Below are 23,800 nucleotides of genomic sequence, written 5' to 3' on the forward strand. Positions count from 1 at the left end.
GATCTTTTCGTATCAGGCGAATATGGCCCTAATTTTCCTCTCAAAACCTTGATAGGATTCCATCCTGTGGATTCCTACAACCAGACCCTTTAATTTATATCCTCGGGGGTTTTTGGTGTGCATTCTTTTATCATTCCAAGTGATGTTGCAGGAAATGCCCTTGCTTATTATCATCAATACTTTACATTTCCCCCCCAAATTCTGGACCTGACCAGGTCTTATCCAAATGGGAGGCCGTGGGAGTAATAGCAGCCCGTCACCTGGCAGCAGAGACCCGTGTGCCACGCCTGGTGGGTTTCCACGTACAGCACTAGTAGCCAAGGATGCACAGGAAGATTTGTTCAGAACACTTCATGCACCATGAGATGCTAAGGCTGCCCCCGGGCGCCCTTTGCCCACAGACCCTGCAGCCCTCCCTTCCCGTCCAGCACTGCTCACCTGGTGGGGTCTCCTGGCCTGAGACCCTCCACCACTGATACAAACCCTAAACCAGGGTCTTTCTTTCTTCAGCGCCTGAGTTAGGGAGGTTTTAGCATATTTCGCTCCTTTCCGCAAATGTTGACTTTGTTACATTAACCTGAAGGTAGATGGAAAGTCTGTGTTTGGACCTTAAAGGATCTAATCGCAATTAACACTTCCATCGCCAAGATCAACAGCGGACTTCAGGAGACTTGGAGCCGCCTACCAGATGATTCAGTTGGGTCACAGCGGTCAGATTTGCACAGCTACCCGCAGCTCCTGTTGTTGGGAACGCTGACCGTGCAGGCCGGGCTGGCGCCTGCCGAGACGGGCCGTCTGGAAGTGGCCTCCGAGGACGCACGGCCCGCCTCGCCGCTGGGGGAGGGTGTCCTGTCGGAGACGAGCCCCCGCGCCCCATCCCTCCTCTCTGCCCTCACCCAGACCTGTGTCTGCCGGGGCGAGGGGGCAGGGTGCGTGCGCCGCCGGGGACCGTGGCAGGGCCGGGGCGGGCATCGTGGGGGCGGGGGGCCCCCGAAGACCCGCCCCGCTCCGTCCCGCAGGCATGAAGACCAAGCACGCGCTGCGCCACCACATGAAGCTGCACAAGGGCATCAAGGAGTACGAGTGCCGGGAGTGCCACCGCAAGTTCGCACAGAAGGTCAACATGCTCAAGCACTACAAGCGGCACACGGGTGAGGCGGCCCCCGGCCGCGGCGCGCACGCGCGGGATGGGGCGGGGAAACCAGGCTAGCGGCACAGGCGCGGAGGGGGCTCGGGGCGTGTGTACACGCTGGTCATCCTGTCGTCTGGACGGGAGACTGGGCCATCTTAAGTGTCCATCAGTAGGGCAGTGGCTAAATTATGGTGTGTTCACCATGAGGGACAGTGCACCCCTGCAAGTGATGGAATCGTAGGTTAAGTTACGCAGACATTCATGATCCAGTGGGAGAGAAACCAGCCTCTACAACAAATGAGTTCATTGTTTTATAAAACATTTCTGTATGGATGAACGTGTGTGTATAAGAGGATTAAGATCGACAGCGGAGTGAGAGACAGTTATCCCTGGGTGATGGAGTTGTGTCTGAAGTTTCTGGTTGGTTCCGTGTTCTTCCTAAAACGGACTTAAGCCCTGCCACTGCCTGGCCCAGCTTACCTGTGCGCCCACCTCTCTCACTGCCCCCAGGGCTGTCCAGGCCACCACCCAGGTCTGCTTTGGGTCCCCCTGGACTGCCAGCCTCCAGGGCACTGGGCTTTCACAAAAGTGTGCTGCCCTCCTCTTCCTGGGGAAGCTCATCCGTTTCGCTTCCCCTTTTCTGGGAAGCGTTCCACCCCTGGGACTGGGTCCTGCACCACCTCTCGGGTCTCACAACACTGCAACTGCTGGGCTGTAGTGGTCTCTGGCCTCCGAAAGCCACAGTGAGCATACGAGGGGTTCGCCAAATACAGGGCCAGGATAAGTCCAAGATGAGTGGACCTTGAAAATCACTTACCTAGTTTTCCCTTTGGGGGGAAACCTTTATTTAAAAGGCCTTCTAAGGATCCACTTTCTTGTCAGTTTGGGGAGAGAAACAGTCTGATGCCTTGATGCTTCCTTGTCAGGTTGCAGGCAGGCAGGGTGGTCACCCCAGACCGAGTGACTGATCTGAACACTCAGGGCTGGAATGAAGTGGGTGGAAGCCTTAAACGTGTCATAAACGTGGCCCTGCCTTCCCTGGTTGCGAGCTGTGCAGAGTAAGCTCATTGAATCGGATTCTGCTGAGACTCTGTGGCAGTCTGTGGGCCTCGGACTGAAACTGTCCTTGTCACCCCTTCTGCGGAAGGAGCTCGCCTGGGTACCAGCCATAGGGTAGCTTTCAAGCCACAGTGTGCCGGTCGCGTGTGGGAATGAACACTTACTGTCTGCTCTCTCCTGGTAATTTACCTCCCGTGCAGCTTCTGCAAATACAGAAATGTGTCAAGGACGAGACAGCTTCTGTATGTAGTTAAAACACTCATGAAACGTGAAATTAAGTGTGCCTTTTTCTGCAGGGATTAAAGATTTCATGTGCGAACTGTGCGGAAAAACTTTCAGTGAGAGGAACACGATGGAGACGCACAAGCTCATCCACACGGGTAAGCGGGGCACCTGGGGACCAGCCGGCTGCCCACTGCGGTCTCCGCCGAGGCCATCGGAGCGTGCGCGGTGGGGATGGCACGGCTGTGATGCTGTTGGTAGGCTTTTTCCCATGTTTTGGTGCTGTTCTGCCTTAACGATGGCCCCTTGCCCACAAAAACAGCCCATCAAAATTTTCGGACATTGAAAATGTTGAATTTTCAAAATTTTTCCGAAACTTGAATTTTTGGACATTGGAGTAGCGACTGGGCTCCAGGAGGGGAGGAGCCTGCGCTGCCTGTCCCGCGGCCTGACCACCGGGTGGGTGACCCGGCCGGCGACCCTGGCCGCACGTGCAGAGGCTGAGCCCGCTCACGACCCATGCTTTCTCTTCTGCCCTGTGCGTGTGGGAAGTGGGCAAGCAGTGGACATGCTCCGTGTGCGACAAGAAGTACGTCACCGAGTACATGCTGCAGAAGCACGTGCAGCTCACCCACGACAAGGTGGAGGCCCAGAGCTGCCAGCTGTGCGGGACCAAGGTGTCCACCCGGGCTTCCATGAGCAGACACATGCGGCGTAAGCACCCCGAGGTGAGCCTGGGCGGGCGACCCTCTGCCTCCCCACACCCCCCCACGCAGGCCCGGCCCCCCTGCCCTCTGCCCGGCGGCGGCTCCTGCTCAGAGACCCCGCCGCGCGGGCTCCCCATCCCTGCCCCTCGCGGGCCCGTGGTTCCTCCAGGCCGGGCCTGGGCCTGGCCACTCCCCTCCGCCTGCGCGCCGACGGCGCTGAACGAGTGAGTGAACAGAAGAGCCTGGAACGTGTTGTTTGCTGAGGTTATAAATTACATTCTCGCTGGAATTGCAGCGAGACGGGAGTACGACCCCTCCCCCTCCCCCTTTCCTCCCTTTGGGCAACTAAAAAAGATTCAGGACGGGAGCCTCTGTGTGGTGTTAGGGGCTGATTAGAAGGTGGCCCTGGGGACCGAGGGGGAGAAGCTGTATTGACGCAGATAGACGCTGGCTCACCCGGGGGCCGGTTCTAAGGGCAGGTCCAGGGCGCTGAAGAATTTATTGCTTTTTAAAAAGAAGTAAACTGAAAAACAAAGCTAGAAGAAAGTACGGGAAGACAGCTGTATCACTGAAAGGCGGAAACTTTCTAAGCGCAAAAGCGGTGAAAGGAGTCTCGAACAAACGATTTGATCAAGCAGCCTAACATTTAGAACTTCTGTAGGTCAAAGGGAAAACGGAAGACATGTGTTAAGATATTACTACCGTTAACAGATAGAAACTGTTAACATTGAAGGTAATATGCATTCCACGAGAAGAACATGAAGAACCCAGTGTGTCCACGGAGATTCATGAAAGGAAACACCTGTGGTTAAGACACAGGAGAAAGCCTTTAACGGTAGAGGTGCCATCCTCCCTCCGTTGAATTAGAGGAGGTTCTTAGATTCAAAATGCTTGGGCGGCAGGCGTGAGCCGGGTGCCCGGCCGTGGCGTGTCCTGCTGGGGGTAGCGTGACCATCCCTCCAGTGTTTTATAAATGACTACTTGGACCCCTCAATGTCCAGCAAGACGAATGTGATTAAGTTAGTGGTAGTTTAGTGATGTGCCTGAATGTCACGTGTTTGCAGAGAACTCCGAGTGAAGGTGTGAGTGTTCGCTGTAAGAAAGCCGTACACACCGTGTGTGTACAGCGTGTGTATACACAGCATGTCGTTCACGTTGTGTGTGTTTGTGGGAGACTCACCTATGTAATATAAATGGGGTGGGCGAAACGAGAAAGGACGGAAACATTACACAGTGGTCGTCTTCTCCTGGTGTTGAAGTTCTGGCTATTTCTTCTCTTGTTCTCCGCTTTAAATAATGTCCTCTAGCGAACATGGGTTACTTTCGCAATTATAAACGCACCCTTTGCCTCATTTGGATGGTAAGTGCGTCTTTTTCTGCGTTACCTTGACCCTGAGCTCTGGGGTCCCCGAGGAGCTGGGGCTCCACCAGCTTCGCTCTCCTCACTCCCGGCCTTTTCCACCTAGCGGCCAGCTAGCGTTTCCACCTAGAAAAACAAAGTTGGGAGAGCAGGCGCCCGAAATGTCAGCATCTACCCGCTGCCCGGTGCCGGCAGACAGCGCCCTCCAGGTCTTGGGGCCCAGGGCTGGCGCTGCAGGCTCCCCCGGGGGCTCGTGACGTGTGGGAGTGATTTCTTGGTGACGTGTGGGTGTTTGTAGGCACACGTGCTAACAGCGTGCACGGCAGTTTTTGCAGACGGGTTGTGTGATGCACGTTGCCGGGTGCGGGAGGCCTTGCGGGCGCGGAGCAGCTCGGCAGACGCTTCCGTCCGGTTGGCGGTCACTTCCTAGCCTGCGCCTCTGTGTGGCCACCTCCTCTCACGCCCACCATGCCGGCGGCACAGCTCTCGGGAGGGGACTCCAGCAGACGGAGGGCTCCCCGTCGGGCTCTGGTCTCAGTCCCTTGTGTTTCTGATGCCTTCAGCCGCTTCCCCCGTTGATCCTCTGAGGTTTCTCTGTCATTTCCTTCTGTGTTGCTCAAACAGATACAGTTAAGTGCCTGCGGGGATGAGCGCTGGTGACCGGCCAGACAGGGTGCGCCCCGTCCTCCTGGACCGACGTCTAGGGTGGGAGACAGAGGGGAGGGGTAGGACGCAGACAAGTCAGAGAGGAATAGATGGAGTGAGGCCGAGGGAGGGCTCTGCTGCCGTGTGGGTGCCACCCTGGGGCCCGGCTGTGCAGGGGTGCGGGGCAGGGGGCCCCGCAGTGCTGGGCACAGACTCGGGGGCAGGGGTCCCGTGGAGGCCAGCTAAGGTGTTAAGCGTAAACTGCTTTCACATATTGGAGACCTTTCAGAATTGATACGATTTTATTACTTCAAGGTATGGTCTTTCCCTCTGCCTTGAGTGAATGTTACATTCAAAAAAAATTCAAACCCACAAAGTACTTTGCATGCGTGGTCTTCTCTCCGGATAAGAGCAAAGCCAGCAGATGCTTCTGTGGTTGTTCTTCGTGGCATCAGCTTCCAGACCGTGTGGCGAGGACACTGGTGATGTCATCGTTGATGATGATGGAGGTGGTGGTGACTGACAGTGACAGCGGTAGAGGTGGTGACGGTGACGGTGGGAGAGGACAGTTGGTGGCATCCGGCTGCTGTGACTCAGCTTTGCAGCATCACAGTCACGCTTGGGTCCTCAGCGCCACGTCAGCATTTATGTTGAAACCCACATGACCACGACCACCTTGCTGGCCGTCCTTTCAGAGAAGGCCCAGCCCTGGTCTTGGAACCTAAGTCCGGACATGCAGCTCCCCGTCATTCTTCTTAAATGAGCCACACCCGCTATGTATAGCCTACAATTTTGTTCTTCATTTTTTCTGAGCAAAAATGTAAAGATGCTCGCAGAGCCATTTGGCTGAAGAGCCCGTGCAGGTAGACTTTCCTGGTTTCCCTGGTCTCGTGTAGTCTTTGCACAGCACTTCCCTTCCTCAGCAACTCCCTGTCACCACACCTCCCTCCCAGGGATTCCGTTCTCTCTGCGCTCAGGGTCCGTCGCCCCACCTGTGATTTGTTCACTTAAGTGATCGCAGTCACGGTACAGCCGGCGTCAGCAGGTGTGTGGATCAGGTTCAGGGAAGACCGGGTGGACCACGGGCGTGTGTCGTGGCGTAAGGGTCTGCGTGCTGGGGACCGGCCAGTGCGGCTCACAGGTGCACTTCATCAGAAATGACCAATGAAACTACCCGGACTTCTCTACTTTTCAGGTAGAAAAGTCAGGTGTTTACAGTGTAAACGTCTCATTTTTGGTGGTTCCTTGTAGGACAGGTTTCCTGTATCTTATCCCGCTCCGCTCTCGGTTTGAAAGAACAAGATTGAGTGAGAATACACTATGCATTATGCACTGTGCACGTTAGTGTTTTCACTAAACTAAAAGGGAAGGAATAGCCTCCACCCTCGAGCGGTGGACAGTGCGGTGACACGTGGACAGGGGCGAGGTAACACCCCCGTGTGTGAGAGCACAGCAGAAACTTGAAGAGAGGGGGCCTGGGAGGAGGGAAGGCGAGCCCGGACGGGGCTGTGGAATCCAGGTTTTCAAGTCCTGAGCAGGGCCCGTGAGGGTGTGGGCACCTTTGAGGGTGGCGGCCTGTCAGCACGTGTCTGGGTCCCGCCTGACCTGAGCCTGGGCCTTCGGGCGTGGTGTCCCGGGCTCACCGCCCTGTGGTCACTCCTAGGTCCTGGCCGTGAGGATCGACGACCTGGACCACCTCCCTGAGACCACCACCATCGACGCCTCCTCCATCGGTATCGTCCAGGTGAGCCCTGCGCACGCGGGGCCCGGGACGTCTCACCCGAGGGGCCCCGGCAGGTGTCCTGAGCAGCCTTTGGGAAAAAACCCGCGTTTCACGCTCGTTTGCCTCTGTTTTATTGGTTGGTTGTCACCCCAGGAGCCTTTTAGTTTCTGTAAAAGTTTCTAGAATTTCAGTTTTCTGAATCCTGACATATCTCCTTTTAGAGAATAGATGGTTTCTTAAGTCACAGTTCCCCAGAGAAAACAGTCAATAGAGAGCCTGTGTACACGTGTGTACGTGTGTGTACAGAGAGAATTAGATTTATTTTAAGGAATTGGCGCCCAGGAGTGTGGAACTGGCAAGTCCAGAACTTTCAGCACGGGCCGGAGGCTGGAGACCCAGGAGGAGTTGATGCTGTGCCTGGTCCATCTGGAGACAGAGTTCCCTCTTCCTCTGGGAGCTTCAGGCTTTCCTCTCGAGGCCTTCGCCCCATGGGACGAGGCCCACCCGCATTGCAGAGGATGCTCTGCATGACTCAGTACCCACCGATTTCAGTGGTAATCACATCTGAAAAATACCTTCACGGCAGCCTCTAGACTGGTGTTCAGCCACCCAGCCGGGTGCCCGAGCCCAGCCACATTGACACTTAACCATCACAGGTGGTTTCCAGAAAAGCTTATTAGCATGATTAGATTATTAGAAGCAAAATAACTTTCAACGTATTAGGTGAACTTACTTTTAAAAGGAATTTTTAGTCAATACCTTTATATAAAGAGCTTCTCTTATTTTAAAGGAAACGTGTCATGCTCTCTGTTATTTTAAAATCACGTTTCTACGTCTGTGTTTTGCAACGGAGCTTTGGGCGCGGTGCTCAGCGGCCGGGTTGTACTGAGCTGCCGTGCCCCACGCCTCAGCAGCCCCGGAGGACCAGGACCACGCCCACCCCTGGCCAGGGCAACCCCTCAGTGGCCGTGTCCTGGCAGGCCTCCTCAGGGTCTGCCTGCCACTGGGTGGGAGCAAGTCTCATGGATGGCGCCGAGGACCAGGAGGGGTGGTGGGTGACCAGGGTGGAGAGCCTTGCTGGCCACCTCGGCTCAGCGGCCTCCGTGATGCTGGGCCAGCCCAGCTGCAGGTCGGAAAACAGGCCACACTTAGCAGCTCAAGAAGACGTGTGCAGGGCACCCGTCTGGGGTCGCCATTACCATTGGGCCCTATTTGCTGTCCCCAGAAAAGGTGACCGTACAGTTCTTGCAGTCAGCCTCATTTTGATCCAAGACTGTGTCTGCAGTGAATTTGTTTCAGCCAGGGGATGAGAGTCCTGATGTGAAAGCATTTTTCAGTCTCAGACTGAGCTCAACAGGGCTGAAACAGTGGCTCAAAAAATCTGTTTTTAGAGATGTTTCTATTTCAGCACAAAATGTGGCTTTTAAAAAATATGACTTGTATCTAAGATACAATCCTTCACCTGAAAGAAAAGCAACTGAAACCAACAGGAACTTGCCCCCGTCCTTAGAAGTGCAAGTTAGCAGACAAGCCTGGTCACCTGGTGTCTGGGAACAGGGTCAGGATGCGCTGGCCGCTTCGGGGACACGGCCTATTGACCCGCCGTTGTCGCGCCTTCTGTTCCTGCAGCCTGAACTGAGTCTGGGGCAGGAGGATCTGGCGGAAGGGAAACACGTGAAAGCCGCCAGGAGGACTCACAAGAGGAAGCAGAAGCCAGAGGAGGAGACCGGGGCCACGGGGCCCGAGGAGACCGCCTTCAGCGAGTTCTCAGAGAAGGAGGCCACGTTCTCGGGCGGCGTCGGGGACGAGACCAACTCTGCCGTGCAGAGCATCCAGCAGGTCGCCGCTCCTTGTGCAGAGCTGGGGCCCCGGGTGTGGGGGGCTTGGGCTCTGGCCGTGGTCAGCACGTGCCCCGTTTCCCCGTGAGCGTTTCCCAGCTTAGACCCAGAAGTCACAGCCATCCTCCCTGGTTGGGAACGGGGCTGTGTCTAGTTGGGGGAGGTTCTCAATGGCCTGAGCGTGCCGGCCAGTCAAGGAGGGCCCGACCCTGCACGCCAGGGCGTGTGGCCGGCCAGTCTGCTGCTTTTAACAAAAGCTTCCCTGCTGGGGTTTCGAGGCCCCCAGCTCCCGGTCGGCATGTGTCGGACGCCACACCCCTCCCTTGACTGGCCCTGGTCATCCTGGTTGCAGACGTTCCTGCGTTTCATCCCTGTCTGTGGGGAAGAGCTTTGCTTGCTTCTTCATTTATTAGCTCTTGCGCTGCACATTGGTTCACTGCCCTGCTGACCTTTACGGTTGGCATTTCCATTTACCATCATCACTTCACAGAAGTTAAGAGACAGTGAAGAATGTGCTCTGTTTTTCTCATTACTTTTCTGTTTTTTTTCCTAGCTACTGAAATCCTTTGTTTTTCAGTTCCAGCTGATTGTGTCTGTATCTTGTTTCTCTTTTTCACTAGAATTCCTTTTCCAGGAAAAATGAACTTGGTTTAATCTCTCACCAGCAAGTGTTTTAACTCCTTCCTTTGGGCCAGGAGTGTGATGATTCCAGCGTCACGAGATGGCCTCCGTGACAAAGTACAGCACAGGAAGCTGCTCTTGTTCTCGATTCTGCAGGAACTAACGGTCCCGTGTTGTGCGTGACTCTTCCAGGTGGTGGTGACGCTGGGTGACCCCAATGTGACCACCCCGTCGAGCTCCGTCGGCCTGACCAACATCACCGTGACCCCCATCACCACCGCGGCCGGGACTCAGTTTACCAACCTCCAGCCGGTGGCCGTCGGGCACCTGACCACCCCGGAGCGCCAGCTGCAGCTGGACAACTCCATCCTGACCGTGACCTTTGACACCGTCAGCGGCTCTGCCATGCTGCACAACCGCCAGAACGACCTCCAGATCCACCCGCAGCCGGAAGCCTCGAATCCGCAGTCGGTGGCCCACTTCATCAACCTGACCACCCTGGTCAACTCCATCACGCCCCTGGGGAGCCAGCTTGGCGAGCAGCACCCGCTCACCTGGCGGGCGGTGCCCCAGACAGACGTGCTGCCGGCCCCGGCCCCCGCCCCGCAGGCCGCCCAGCCCCCGGTGCCGGCCGAGCAGCAGCCGCAGATGTACAGCTACTGAGTCACCTTGCGGGGACCTGGGGGAGAGAAGCACAGACAGGTGGTCTGTTTTCGTTTTTATTTGAGATTTGTTTGCTGGATACCAAACAAAAAACAAAACACCGTACGTTGCAGTATCAGTAAGGTTGACTTAGCTTCTGCAGCATTATCTCCAAATTCCCCAACCACCATCACAGTCTATCAGCTGAACTCAGAAGTGACCCCGAGCAGGTCCCCCTCAGGCCCCATATGCTCTGCCCGGCAAGGCCAGGCCCCCAGGCTTCCCTCTCAGAACGCGGATGGGCGCAGGGTTTGGGAAAAGGAAACCCAGAGGGGAGCAGCAGGGTTAGACCCGTATGTCATTAGGGATGTAAGTAGCTTGTTTCATTTTTCCCCTTAGGGCTCCGCTACTGTGTGAAAATGTAGCCCGTTTTCTCCTGGCTCCTGCACTGTTTTGCTAATGAGCAGATAGGAGTTCAAGTAACATTTACTCTCTTTGAAATCTGAGTTGAGTCCAATTCGTTCTGTACCTTTGGGCTGAAACCATGTGGGAAGATGCCCTGTGGGAGCGGACGCCCCTCCTCTGGCCTTCACGAGTTCCTCTCGGGCAAGGGGTCATGTGAGGTCGCTGACCAAGGCATCTCAGTGATAGAATTTGTGAATCGATTTTCAGTATGGCTTTTTCCTTTTTTTTTTTTTTTAAACTTTATCTCGAGCATACCTTGTGTGATCGAGACTGCGGAGGCCACGTCGTTCTCTATTTTCCTTTAACACACAGAAGTCGTTTGCACTGTGGGACTGTGGGTCCACGTCCAGCTCTACGCGGCTGCCCCGATGCAGGGGCCATGAGCCTCATGCCCCTCTGGAGGCTCCTTGGGGTTGTCTCAGGATTCTCTGCCATCCAAATGTATTTATTATGGCTGAGGCGCAGCCAGAATCCCCTGCACTAGAGAACAAGGGAGAAATTCATGTCTTTTTTCTGTTTAATTCCAAAGGTTGGTGTGTTTCAAGACCAGTTTTCTATAAAAATGTTGAATGAGCTTGGCTCTTTACCCAAGGAAGGTATAGGTTTTTCTGAAATACGAAGATAGTGCTATTTCCTGCCACGTAGTATGAAAGCAGAAAGGCTGTTAGCTGACCCGTAGAAGCGTCAGTGCCCCTAATGCATGAGTGAATAAATGTGCTGAGCGACGGGAGCCCTGCCCCTCCGGGGAACGCGCTTTCACACGTGTGCGCCCGTTTCAGAAGTGGCAGGTGAGGCTCTGGACCACCAAGGTGGCAGCCAGCAGCCAGCCCTCCCACTGCGCAGCCAGGGAAACAAAGAGGCGGGCAAAGAAGCTTGATTTCCACCCTCCTGATGCTTTAACGCTGTCCAGAATGAAATGATACATTTGCCTTACTTTGTCCTGATCAGTATTTGTCCCCGATCCTGCGTTGTTTGGGAGACCATCAGTAGTGGATAAATGAGGCAGAATAACCTTATGCTGCTAGTGAGGCTACAGACAACCTGTTATGCAAAATGCAACGTTCTCAGCACTTCGCTTCATTCCAAATCGCAAGATTTTGAGGAGGGGGGCTAGGCTTTGGTTTGTGCAATACATGCTTTCGTGAACTAAGTTCATCACCCACGCAGCATGTGAAAGGGGCTTCAGGATTCACCCTCCACACCCAGCTCACCGGTAACTCCCGGCTCGCACCTCTGAATTAGTAGCGGGGGATTGTTGGACTTTTAATTTATGATAATTATTTTTATGTTATTTATGTATATAATTAACTGCTCTATACATAATAGTTTCATCAAATGAACTTGGGCTGGGGGTGATATACTTTCTAAGTATTGTCTCTGTTCTCCAAATGTAAGTGGTCCAGGTATCCGTGGACTCATCAAAAGCGCCAAGGTTCCTAAGGTATTTTCTTAAAAATTGCTGACCATTTCCTTTTGCATTTGCAGAATGTAAGGGATGAATGACCAAGTAAAAAATCCAAACATGATTGAACACCCGCTAGCATTTATCTTTTATTCCTCTCCCCTATGAAACAAAGGCCTTTTAAATCACAGTTTTATTTTTTTAAGAGAAGTTGTTTTTATGCTTAGAGTAAGAACGCATCAAATGTCTTTAAAGAACCTGATTTAGGTTGTGTGGCCCCAGTGTACTTCCTGCCATTTATTTAACTACACAGATGCTTAATCATACTTCCTGTTATAATAAGTGAGAACTCTAAATAAAAATCAAATTGACTCCTGAGTTTTCTCTAGAAATATTTGGTCTAATAGGGTCACTCACTGTCTGAGGCAAAATAGGTTTGTGTTGTCTTAAAACAGTTGCTATGAATTTGCATATAAGAAACTGGGAAGCAAAAAATAAAAAATAAAAAGTACTACTCAGCCAAAAGAGTTACCAGCTGTAGACTGTTCTGCACCTCTACCACTGTTTCCTGATGGAAAATATTTACTTTTTTTTTTAACTGATCCCAGTGCACAGCTGTATCCATAGGAGGAAATTAGATGGAGCCGTTGTGACCACTGAGCTCTGTGAATCCCTCGGGGTTATTCTAAATTAATAAACAGAAGATGCTTGGTTTTGGCCAGTGAATTTGTGAAGTTGTGTCGTTCTGTGCCACCCGACGGTGTGAGCCTTGCAGAGCAGGCCCCCGGGATTGCGTGTCCCTGAGGTGAGGAGGGGACGGGGGCCCCGAGTGGGATGTGTTCCTCGTGCTGGGTCCCGCTCCACTGTGACCGACAGGGACCCCCGCCTTGGAGGATTCGGGGCCCGGGAGGCAGATGCACGGACTTCACAGTCACAGCGGCCAGAGCTCGAGGCTCCCAGCTCAGGGCCGTGTCAGTGACTTTCCCGTTGGATTTTGAAAGGCATCAAGGCTGAGAGGTCACGTGTATTTCGTGTCTCGTTAGTTTCTATAACGACAAATAAAAGTTGCCATGAACGGTGTTTTTCCATTGCTGGCCCTCTGCTCAGATTGTCCGTTCCAAGTAGTGGACACACTTGGTATATTTTGAGAATAGTTGTAATTCCCGTGTAATTCAGACCCTGTGAAATGTTTGGATTATTTTAAATGACCCAAACATTGAAAATAAACAAGATACTGAGATATCAGAAGCTTTCACAAGGGTTTGTTTGTTTGTTTAAAAGCAACAAAGCAAGTGGTTGTAGCATTTTTTGTAAAGCTTAGATGGAGAGACTGGACACAAGAAAAGATGAACAGCCAGAGAGAGGGGAGAACTTAGTAAGCAAGGCGTTTCTTAGGGCACATGGTCTGGAACAATCCCTTATTTTATGGATCAAATAATGATATGCTCCGATTTGTTAGGAAGAGTCATCTTAACGTTATGAAACACCTGGAGAGTCATCCGATCTTCTAAGGATTTGAATTACGAGAACCTTGTTTTAGGTACTTCAGTTGTATCTTAGAGAACAGCTGGTAGCAGCTAATTCTTCTGCCAGTGAATAGGATTCACCCCCACAACGTCCAACAAATTGTGAGCATGTTCTTGTACGTGCAACAAATTCCAATAGAAAGGGGGGAGACCGCTGGGCCACTGGCTGCTTCCTCTTGTGGGTGTTTGCATCTGGCTTGAGCGCCTCCACATCAGGAGGTCCTAGTCCTGGAATGACAGCCAATGATCTGACCTGCGTGTGCTGCAGGCAGCAGAATTACCTGGGTGACCCGCACAACGAGCTGGCTGGGACCACCCCTCCCCCCCGAGCCCTGGTACCCATGGACCTGAGGCTTCTCCTCCCTGAGCCGAGACCTGTGGCTCCCCGGGGCCCTACAGTCCCAGGTGCAGGCCTCTGGCATCCGGACAACACTTGAGGGCAGGCGCCCCACATCCTGACTGCCTTGGCACCAAGCCTCCAGCTCTTCCTTGTCGTCCGGTCTGTCTGCCCACATTTGCTCCATAAGGAGGGAGACGGAGCCCCCTCTCCATGGGAAGGAGTCCCTTCAATGGGACACAGACCCACCCTGAGTCTTTGCAGAGAGCCCGGCCCAGCATACTTCCCGGGAAGAGTGAGGGTGCAGGATCCGGGGCTTGGTGCCGCTGTTTACCTCCTGTTCCACTTGGGCCTTTCACCTCCTCCCAGGTGCACTGCATCACCCCCTCGCGTGACCATCTGCAGCTTGCCCTCAACCCCAGGAATTCTCTCTTCCTAGTTTTAGCCACAAAACAGGGTAGCAAGGTCACAAAGGAAAGAGAAGACACGGCCGCAGTGTTGGGGGAAATGCTCTAGAAATCCACAAGCTGCCCTGTCGGAGTCTCCAGAATGATCCGGGGCTGGGGGTGAGGGTGCTGGGTCAGGAGCGGCCGCCGTTTCGTTTGTGCGTTGCCATCCTCTGTTCTGGGAACGCACACGGACTCATCACCTGGATGTCGCCAAGGACCATTAAGCTCGCACGTCTGACTCCGAAGTTCATGACCCCCGGCCCCAAACCTGGCGCTTCCCGACTGTCCCCACTCACGGCTCACAGCCCTGCCCTCCACCTACTGGCACGGGTGGGAGCCCAGAGCCATTCCACGCTTACACCCCCTGTGCCTTTGGGAATGTCTGGGTGTCGCCATCCCCATGACCACCTTCCCAGCTGACAGACCCTAAGGGTCCACCTGGGCCCCTCTCGTCCCCAGGAGTCTGTCCTCCACACGGTGGCCTCGTTGGTGTCATCCTATGTGTCACCCGTGCACCACGGTCAGCTCCCTGGACACGCCGATCCTTTCTGCGGCCTCGAGCCTGTGGGGGCTGCCCCGCCTCCCTCCCCATCCTCTCCCAGGGCCTCCGCTCGCCCAGCACCCTGAGCCCCCGCTTGGTTAATGCTGCTTGGCCCTCAGATGGCGGCTCAAACGTCCCTTCCTCAGAGAAGCCTCCTGGAATCCCCCGGAAGCCCTCATTTCCCGCCCTCTGATAGCAAGCAAGCACAGTGCGCGCCAGTGGGCAATTAATTACACTGGCTGTTTACTCATTGTATGCATTTGTTCCTATATGTGCCTCCCTGCTGTTCAGTAAGTTCCAGAAGGGCGGGGACTGTGCTTCTTCTCATCATTTCATCATTTCCCCTGAGCCCCCCCACCCCCCGACAGTAAGCCTGACCCACAGAGATTAATAGGCAAGTGTTTTTCCCAAGGGTGGCCACCAAAGCTTTGAAGCACTCCCCCACAAAAACCTAACAAACTTTGTTATATCCGGTTGGAATTATCACTTGAAATTTCTGTCTTTTTTTTTTTTTTTTTTTTTTGCTGTACGCGGGCCTCTCACTGCTGTGGCCTCTCCCGTTGCGGAGCACAGGCTCCGGACACACAGGCTCCGCGGCCATGGCTCGCGGGCCCAGCCGCTCCGCGGCATGTGGGATCCTCCGGGATCGGGGCACGAACCCGTGTCCCCTGCATCGGCAGGCGGACTCTCAACCACTGCGCCACCAGGGAGGCCCCGAAATTTCTGTCTTCATGAGACTCTTGGAAATCCTAATCTCCAATGACTCGATTTTATGGATAAGATTATTAATTACTTCTTCAACTTTGTTTATTAAGTTATGATTTTTGCCCCTTGTTAGCAAATAGTAAAACATAATCAAGCCTTTTGATTCTTCATACTTCATGATTAATGGCAGGTGACCATTTAGCAGAAAATGGTTCTTTCTTTACAACAAGTGCCCTTCGTTATGTTAAATGATCACATAATGGAAATGGCAGTAAAGAAGACACTCGGGCTTCCCTGGTGGCGCAGTGGTTGAGAGTCCGCCTGCCAATGCAGGGGACACGTGTTCGTGCCCCGGTCCGGGAAGATCCCACATGCCGCGGAGCGGCTGGGCCCGTGAGCCATGGCTGCTGAGCCTGCGCGTCCGGAGACTGTGCTCCGCAACGGGAGAGGCCACGACAGTGAGAGGCCCGTGTACCATAAAAAAAAAAAGAAGAAGACACTCATTCGACACAATCATATAGGTTTCATGTCCAACATTGTAGTACATTTCTGCAGACCTTGAAGTACATGTCAGCAAGCACCCTACGGTTTTCAAAAATCGTATTCCCTGGACTTCCCCCATGTGTGCCAGTCATCCCTACATCACTTTCTAGCATCCTCGGTGTAACAGTCTATTGGAGACACATGATGAGTGGAATAGAACAATGGAAGTTTTTTTTTTTTGGAGTATGATCACTTTACAATGTTGTGTTAGTTTCTGCTGTATGACAAAGTGAATCAGCTATATGTACATATATCCCCTCCCTCTTGGACCTCCCTCCCCTCCCCTGCCATCCTGCTGGAAATTTCTAATAAATGCTATAGTGAAAAACAAAATACCCATGCCTCGTGTTCTTAGTATCTCAGTATCTTTTCACTGCGGTTGGTTATCTTTTTGGTAGGTTGGACACTGATTTTTCGAGTTCTTTAGAAACGGAGCTGAAGTGCATGTCCCTAGATTTTCAGTTTGGATACATCTCGTAAGCATCAGCAAAAACATAACTGAAAGGAGTTGTATTTATTTATTTATTTTCTGTATGTGGGCCTCTCACTGTTGTGGCCTCTCCCGTTGCGGAGCACAGGCTCCAGACGTGCAGGCTCAGCAGCCATGGCTCACGGGCCGAGCCGCTCCGCAGCACGTGGGATCTTCCCGGACCGGGGCACGAACCCGTGTGCCCTGCATCGGCAGGTGGACTCTCAACCGCTGCGCCACCAGGGAAGCCCAAAAGGAGTTGTATTTAAACACCCTGCATGTCAATTTCAGATAAGAAGAGTGACAGCCCCACCTCCTGCTTTCTCGGGGCTCCACCACCGTCAGCTCAGCCAGTCCCTCCAGTGGCCCCCTGAGATGGCTGTCGTCTCATAGTGACATGACGCGGGGTTTCTCAAGCAAAGGGAACACTTCACTGCCAGTGGAATATCGTTAGAAAACGTTGTCTTAATGGATCTGTCATGTCATGTGTGTGGAATTGGGTTTCTTTGCTTATATTTAGAACCGTGTCCGTACTTTTGGAGACATTGTGAATTTTTGCCTGAATGGCCAAACAGTTCCTCTTAAGAAAAGAAGATGCCAGTGTAGCTGGCCCACACCAAGCCAACATTCTTAGGCTTCAGACTAAGAGCATCCCACAGGGATTCATCAGAATGTTCCCAAAATAACCAGCATCTGAATGTGGCACCAAATAGTACAGAGACTTTTTTTTTTAAACAGAGGCCTATTTTTTTCCTTTTTATTTTTTACAAAATTGTATTGAAGTAGAGTTGATTTACAAAGCTGTGTTTAATTTCTGCTGCACAGCAAAGTGACTCAGTTATACCTATATATATTCTTTTTCATATTCTTTTCCATTATGGTTTCTCACAGGATATAGTTCCCTGTGCTCTACAGTAGGACCTTGTTGCTTATCCATTCTATATATAATAGTTGGCATCTGCTGACCCCAAACTCCCAATCCTTCCCTCCTCCAACCCTCCTCTCCCTTGGCCACCACAGTCTGTTCTCTATGTCTGTGAATCTGTTGCTGTTTCGTAGATATGTTCACTTGTGTCATATTATAGATTCCACATATAAGTGATATCATAGGGTATTTGTCTTTCTCTGTCTCAGTTACTTCACTTAGTATGATCGTCTCTAGGTCCATCCATGTTGCTGCAAATGGCATTATTTCATTTCTTTTTATGGCTGAGTCGTATTCCATTGCATATATGTACCACATCTTCTTTATCCATTCGTCTGTCCGTGGACAGTCAGGTTGTTTCCATGTCTTGGCTGTTGTGAATAGTGCTGCTAGGAACATTGGGGTGCATGCATCTTTTCAAATTATAGTTTTGTCCAGATATGTGCCCAGGAGCGGGATTGCTGGATCATATGGCAACTCTACTTTTAGCTTCTTGAGGAACCTCCATACTGTTTTTTCCCTCTTTTTAATTGCAAATGCAACAAAACATTATGACTTCACTGGCTCCCATCCGACTGTTTGTCAGCTGTGGCTCAGCTTTCCCGCTCTGGCTGTAATTACCCTCACCCCACCCCCGATCTGCCTTCAAGGGGGTCAAAGCCTAAACAGTCTAACCGGCTAGTCACCAGGCGCAGTCAGACTTCTGACTCTCCAGGGCTTACCGTCGCCTCTAGCTTGCTGCGCAAATCGACTACCACTACTACCATCAAAACTCCTACTGGGAACCAGCTCATCCCGGGCTCATCCCTGGCTCCGGTGACTCACAGCCCAGAAGAGCGTCTTTTCCTCAACTTGGGAACAACGCAAGCTTTACAGCCCTGAGCTGCCATTCGGCAACTGATTTCAAACCAAGAACAGAAACATGGCTAAACTCCCCCAGACATGATTTGTTTTATTGTTAATGAGGCAAGTGGAAGAGGTTTGTAATTAATGTCATTGTTTCTGTCCAAAAACATCCTCATGTCGGATAATTGAGGGTACTCCTTCCTGTTCTGTTTGTGATAAATATCAACGAGAGGTGATTATAGCCTTTTGTCTAATAGCCTTTCACTTCTCAAACCCACGAACCAACTTCCTAACCTGCACTAGTCCTGCAGCCTTTTCTCTTCATCTTTTCTCCTCTCGGACTTCCCCCTGAACCTTCAAGGGTTTCAATTTTCGTTTTTTATTGAAGTATAGTTTATTTACAATGTTGTACAGCAAAATGACTGTTATACATATATACACATTCTTTTTTTTTTGGCTGCGTTGGGTCTTCGTTGCTGCGCGCGGGCTTTCTCTAGTTGTGGTGAGCAGGGGCTACTCTCCATTGCAGTGTGCGTGCTTCTCATTGCGGTGGCTTCTCTTGTTGCGGAGCACGGGCTCTAGAGCACGGGCTCAGGAGTTGTGGCGCACGGGCTTAGTTGCTCCATGGCATGTGGGATCTTCCCGGACCAGGGATCGAATCCGTGTTCCCTGCATTAGCTGACGGATTCTTAACCACTGCGCCATCAGGGAAAACCTAGAATAAGTTTCTACTCTTCATATTCATTGAGCGTGTTTTTGCAAATGAGTGTTTAACAGTACATCAGAGTGTAGGTAGAAATGTCTTCTGAAATACTTACATTTGCTGATCCATTATCACAATTTATATTTAAAATATTGTAATTGCAATTTTATTTTGTTTTGATTATTTCTATCTGTGTTCAACTCTGCTTTCTGTGGGGGCCTCACTGGTATTTACTTTTACCTCATGTAGATTTTCAGGAAAAATATGAGTTATATGTTTAAAGAATCTTTTATTAAACCATACTTTACTAACAAGTTTATGTTTCAGTTTTTGGTGCGTTTGTGTTTAATTTTAGAGCATGTATTTATCAGTATTGTAGCAAATACTTTGCCAATAAGAGAATTCTGTGGAGCCAGATTAGAATTCCTGGTGAGTTAGAATGCTTTGTACTTTTCCGAAAATGCACAGATCACTTTATGGACATTTTTTAACTTACATTCAAAAAGATATGTCACTTTATAACTATGTACTAGTCTATTCTGAAAAGGGTAAAGAATAAGTCAAGTTTCTGAATTTGATTAATTAGAGTCTACCAAAGCTGAGGAAGGAAAGACCGAGGTGAATCCCTAGAGAAAATGACAAATTCATCTTAAAAAAAAAAAAAAAAAGGACTCTTTATATTCTGAATTTCCTGGTAATGAGGTTTTTTTTAATGGTGGTTTTCATTTTTTTGGCACCTGGCCCATGATTTGATGCTGAATAGTTTAGCATAGAAAAATGTTTGGTTTCCATAGCAACTATGATTTCTTTCTCTCAGTTCCTACCTCTGACCAAGGCAATCTGCGGTTGCTTGCAGTGTTGGGGGCGCTTCATTCTCCCTGCAGCTTTGAGTGGCCACGGGGAGCCCCTGGCAGTTAGTAGGGACCATCCAGTCCGACCTTCTCTTGTCAATGCACCGAAGGGAATAGGAAGCCAGCACGGGGGTGGGGGGTTGAGGAGGAAGGGGGCCCGCGGAGCCCACCCCCGATCATCATTGAAGTAGAGACCATCCTGGAAGTGTGGGACCACTGCGGCTGTAGGTTAAAATATTTTAAACCGCTGCTTTAACACATGCCACAGCACCCTACAAATAGCTGGGGCTTGTTGGAAACAGAACGTATATTTATTCAAGACAGTTGACATTCCTTTAAACATCTTTGCTACTAAATTACCTTTTAATAATAGTGCAAATATTACGGCGGTGGCTTGCAAAGGCTTTTGTTTGGTTTTGCACATTGAAGAGGTAAAATCTTGCCTCAGATAAACCGGATTGTTTTCGCGTTTCCACCGATTTCCTTTTCGGTAGCTACGCAAGCCGTCTGTTGTGCCCTGCGGTTTGTGTAAATGTCTCCTCTCTGAGACAGACGTCTCTGGAATTGTGGTTGCTGTGACAAGTGGACAAAATCAGGAAGACAGCTGGACGAAAGTAACTACTGAGGTTGGTTGTCCTCAGGGATCACTGGTAGCAAGCCAGGAACCGTACACCTGGGAGGTGTCATATGCTTAACTATAACACGAAGCTTCTTACCAGCTTGAAGAAAAGTCAGTGGGATAGTTGGTTTTTTTAACTAAGTAAGACTTTATTGAATGAATGAAAGAATGATCTTCAGCACTTCAAGTTTCAGATATGATGGAGAGGTTGAAAAGCATTTCTGATTTATGTTATGCGATCATTTTTTTTTTTTTTTTTTTTTTTTTTTGCGGTATGCGGGCCTCTCACTGTTGTGGCCTCCCCCGCTGCGGAGCACAGGCTCCGGACGCGCAGGCTCCGGACGCGCAGGCTCAGCGGCCATGGCCCACGGGCCCAGCCGCTCCGCGGCATATGGGATCCTCCCAGACCGGGGCACGAACCCGTATCCCCTGCATCGGCAGGCGGACTCTCAACCACTTGCGCCACCAGGGAGGCCCTATGCGATCTTAAAATAAGAAAATGATCATATGAATTTGAGTTAATAAAATATCAAATTTTTGCTTAACATCTTACACCAATATGGAACAAAGCCAACAGAAAAGAGAAAGACAAAAGGCTATATAATTTAATATTTTCTCCATTAAATTCATAATGGTGATTTATTTTAAATGCCATACCTTTCTTAAATTTAATTTTTATTTTATACTGGAGTATAGTTGATTTACAATGTTGTGTTAGTTTCAGGTGTCCAGCTAAGTGAGTCAGTTATACATATACATATATCCATTCTTTTCCAGATTCTTTCCCGATATAGGTTATTATAAAATATTGAGTAGAGTTCCCTGTGCTCTACAGTAGGTCCTTGTTGATTATCTATTTGATAGATAGTAGTATGTATATGTTAATCCCAGACTCCTAAAAAAAATGGGTAGTTTTTTTTGTTTGTTTTGGTTTTTTTTGCGGTATGTGGGCCTCTCACTGTTGTGGCCTCTCCCGTTGCGGAGCACAGGCTCCGGACGCGCGGGCTCAGTGGCCATGGCTCACGGGCCCAGCCGCTCCGCGGCATGTGGGATCTTCCCGGACCGGGGCATGAACACGTATCCCCTGCATCAGCAGGCGGACTCTCAACCACTGCGCCACCAGGGAAGCCCCCCAAATGGGTAGTTTTTTATGTAATAGATACAAAAGCATCTCCAGGAGAGCTTATAGAAGGCTTTGGCGTGAAAGGCAGGGATCTCTCCTTGAACTCTAACCCCAGGTTGTACCGTGGCCCTCAGGGAACTGACAGCCCAATCTTGCTGTCTCCTCCGGGCTCCGGCCTGTCAGTATTTACCTGGCTAAGGTGCACCTGGCTCCCAGCCCACGTACGCACGTCTGCCCCTTCTGCTCGCCAGTGACTTGTACGCAGATATTAGCCGGTTGCAGAAGAAATTATTTCCACAGAAAGTGAAAGTATTTAAAATTGATCCCAAAATGGAACACTTAAAAAAAATCGGGCTTCCCTGGTGGCGCAGTGGTTGAGAGTCCGCCTGCCGATGCAGGGGACACGGGTTCGTGGCCCGGTCCGGGAAGATCCCACATGGCACGGAGTGGCTGGGTCCGTGAGCCATGGCCGCTGAGCGTGAGCGTCTGGAGCCTGTGTTCTGCAACGGGAGAGGCCACAGCAGTGAGAGGCCTGCGTACCGCCAAAAAAAAAAAAAAAAAAAAAAAAAAAAAATCATTCACCTATTTTCAATGTGTAGTTAATTTAAATGTTAGCATTAGTTTACTTAATGTAAATGTTAATTTTTAATTATTAGTTAAGACTAATTTACTGGTATTGGTTCATAAATTGTAACAATGCAGGACACAAATAATGATGTTGATAATGGGGGAAACTCTAGGGGTGCAGGGGGACGGGAGTATATGAGAATTCTGTACTTTCCGTGTAATTTTTCTGTAAACCCAAAACTGCTCTAACAAAATGAAGTCTTAATTTTGTTAAAAGACGTACATATATGTATGTACATATAAAATAAGATAGGTATGTATATATGTGTATGTGTGTGTATATATGTATGTAAGTACATATCTCTATATGTGTGCATTTGTGTGTGTGTGTGTGTGTGTGTACTTGGCATTGGTGGGAGATCAAAATGGTTCAGCTGCCTTGGAGAACTGTCTGTCAGTATCTTTTAAAGTTAAGCGTACATCTCCCCCTCAGTTTAGCAATCCCACTCCTAGGTGTTTACCCAAGAGAAATAAAATCATTTGACGGGGGTGTCTCAAGGTGAGTGCCCCAACCAGGGCTGGGAGATGAGGTGTGAGAAGTGGAGGGTGTTCTGCTGCCTTGTCCTCCCTGTTTTCGTTCTCTTCCGAATTTTTACTTTGTGGACGTGGAGCACATACTGTAGGCCAGTCCTGGAAGGTCCCGGTGTTCTTTCTTTGATAACTTTCCAGTCTCTCCATTTCTCTCTCCTCCTTTTTTTGGAATTCCTGTGAATTGGACGTTGGCCTTTTCCTGCTGATCTACTCTAATTTTTCCTTCCATCTCTTTGCCTTTTGTTGAAATCTCTGGTAGACCTCCGTGGCTTTTCAATTTTTTAGTTTTACGATGGTGTGTTAATTTCTAAGAGTTCTTTCTGGTTCTCTAGTAATCTTTCTCCCCACCGCCCCATCTTGTTCTGACTTCATAGGTGCAAATATCTTGTTCCCCTGAGCTTACGTGCAGGTCTCTTGTTTTAAGTTTCCCGCAGTTTTCTCTGGACTGGCTCTGTTTCTTCTGAGTTCCCCTTTTCTGATTATTTTCTGCCTCTCACACTGGAGACGTTCCTCAAATCTCTGCCGGTCCTCCTGGTTCTTTGGGTGTGGGTAGGGCTACCTTCACCAGTCCCTTGCCCAGAGGCCCCCGAATGCCATGTGTAGAATGTGGGGTCATCTGTGTGATGGGCAGTGGGTGTGGCGGGCATGTTGGTGACGGTGTCCTGGGGAGGGGGCCTGGTGCAGCTGAGTGGGGAGACCCTGGTTCAGGTTCACACACGTGCACACACACAGGGTAAAGAAAAGTGCTTTAGACCTTAGGAGGGAATGCAGTTTCAGAATAAAGTTTTATAAAAGTTAATTAATTTTGCCATGTATTCTGCAGTCACGCCTTTGATCTTTTCCCTGCTTCCCTCTAGACAGGTCTTGTATTTCAGCCACATTCTTTAATAATAAATATTGACTTTTTTGGGCTTCCCTGGTGGCGCAGTGGTTGGGAGTCCACCTGCCGATGCAGGGGACGCGGATTCGTGCCCCAGTCCGGGAAGATCCCACATGCCACGGAGCGGCTGGGCCCGTGAGCCACGGCCGCTGAGCCTGCGCGTCCGGAGCCTGTGCTCTGCAGCGGGAGAGGCCACAACAGTGAGAGGCCCGCGTACCAAAAAAAAAAAAAAAAAAAATTGACTTTTCTCTCTGCAAATTAAAAAGGAGCATTTAAAAATGCACCGTTTGTTTAAGCTTTCAATTACAA

The 23,800-nt window shown here is 50.7% G+C and overlaps 1 protein-coding gene across 3 annotated transcripts in view; it reads left to right on the forward strand.

Annotated features, from left to right (window-relative positions):
• Positions 1 to 12,534, forward strand: part of PRDM15 (PR/SET domain 15) — a 59,659-nt gene extending 47,125 nt beyond the window's left edge. For all 3 annotated transcript variants that reach the window (XM_060098467.1, XM_060098465.1, XM_060098466.1), the window contains 6 exons: positions 1,020 to 1,151; positions 2,488 to 2,571; positions 2,966 to 3,141; positions 6,789 to 6,869; positions 8,478 to 8,687; positions 9,500 to 12,534. In XM_060098467.1, the coding sequence (XP_059954450.1) occupies positions 1,020 to 1,151; positions 2,488 to 2,571; positions 2,966 to 3,141; positions 6,789 to 6,869; positions 8,478 to 8,687; positions 9,500 to 9,970 (1,154 nt within the window). In that variant the 3' untranslated portion in view covers positions 9,971 to 12,534. The remainder of the gene's footprint in view (positions 1 to 1,019; positions 1,152 to 2,487; positions 2,572 to 2,965; positions 3,142 to 6,788; positions 6,870 to 8,477; positions 8,688 to 9,499) is intronic.
• Positions 12,535 to 23,800: the final 11,266 nt, after the last annotated feature.

The sequence above is a fragment of the Mesoplodon densirostris genome, chromosome 5 (assembly GCF_025265405.1).
Source record: "Mesoplodon densirostris isolate mMesDen1 chromosome 5, mMesDen1 primary haplotype, whole genome shotgun sequence".
In the NCBI taxonomy this organism is placed as follows: domain Eukaryota; kingdom Metazoa; phylum Chordata; class Mammalia; order Artiodactyla; family Ziphiidae; genus Mesoplodon; species Mesoplodon densirostris.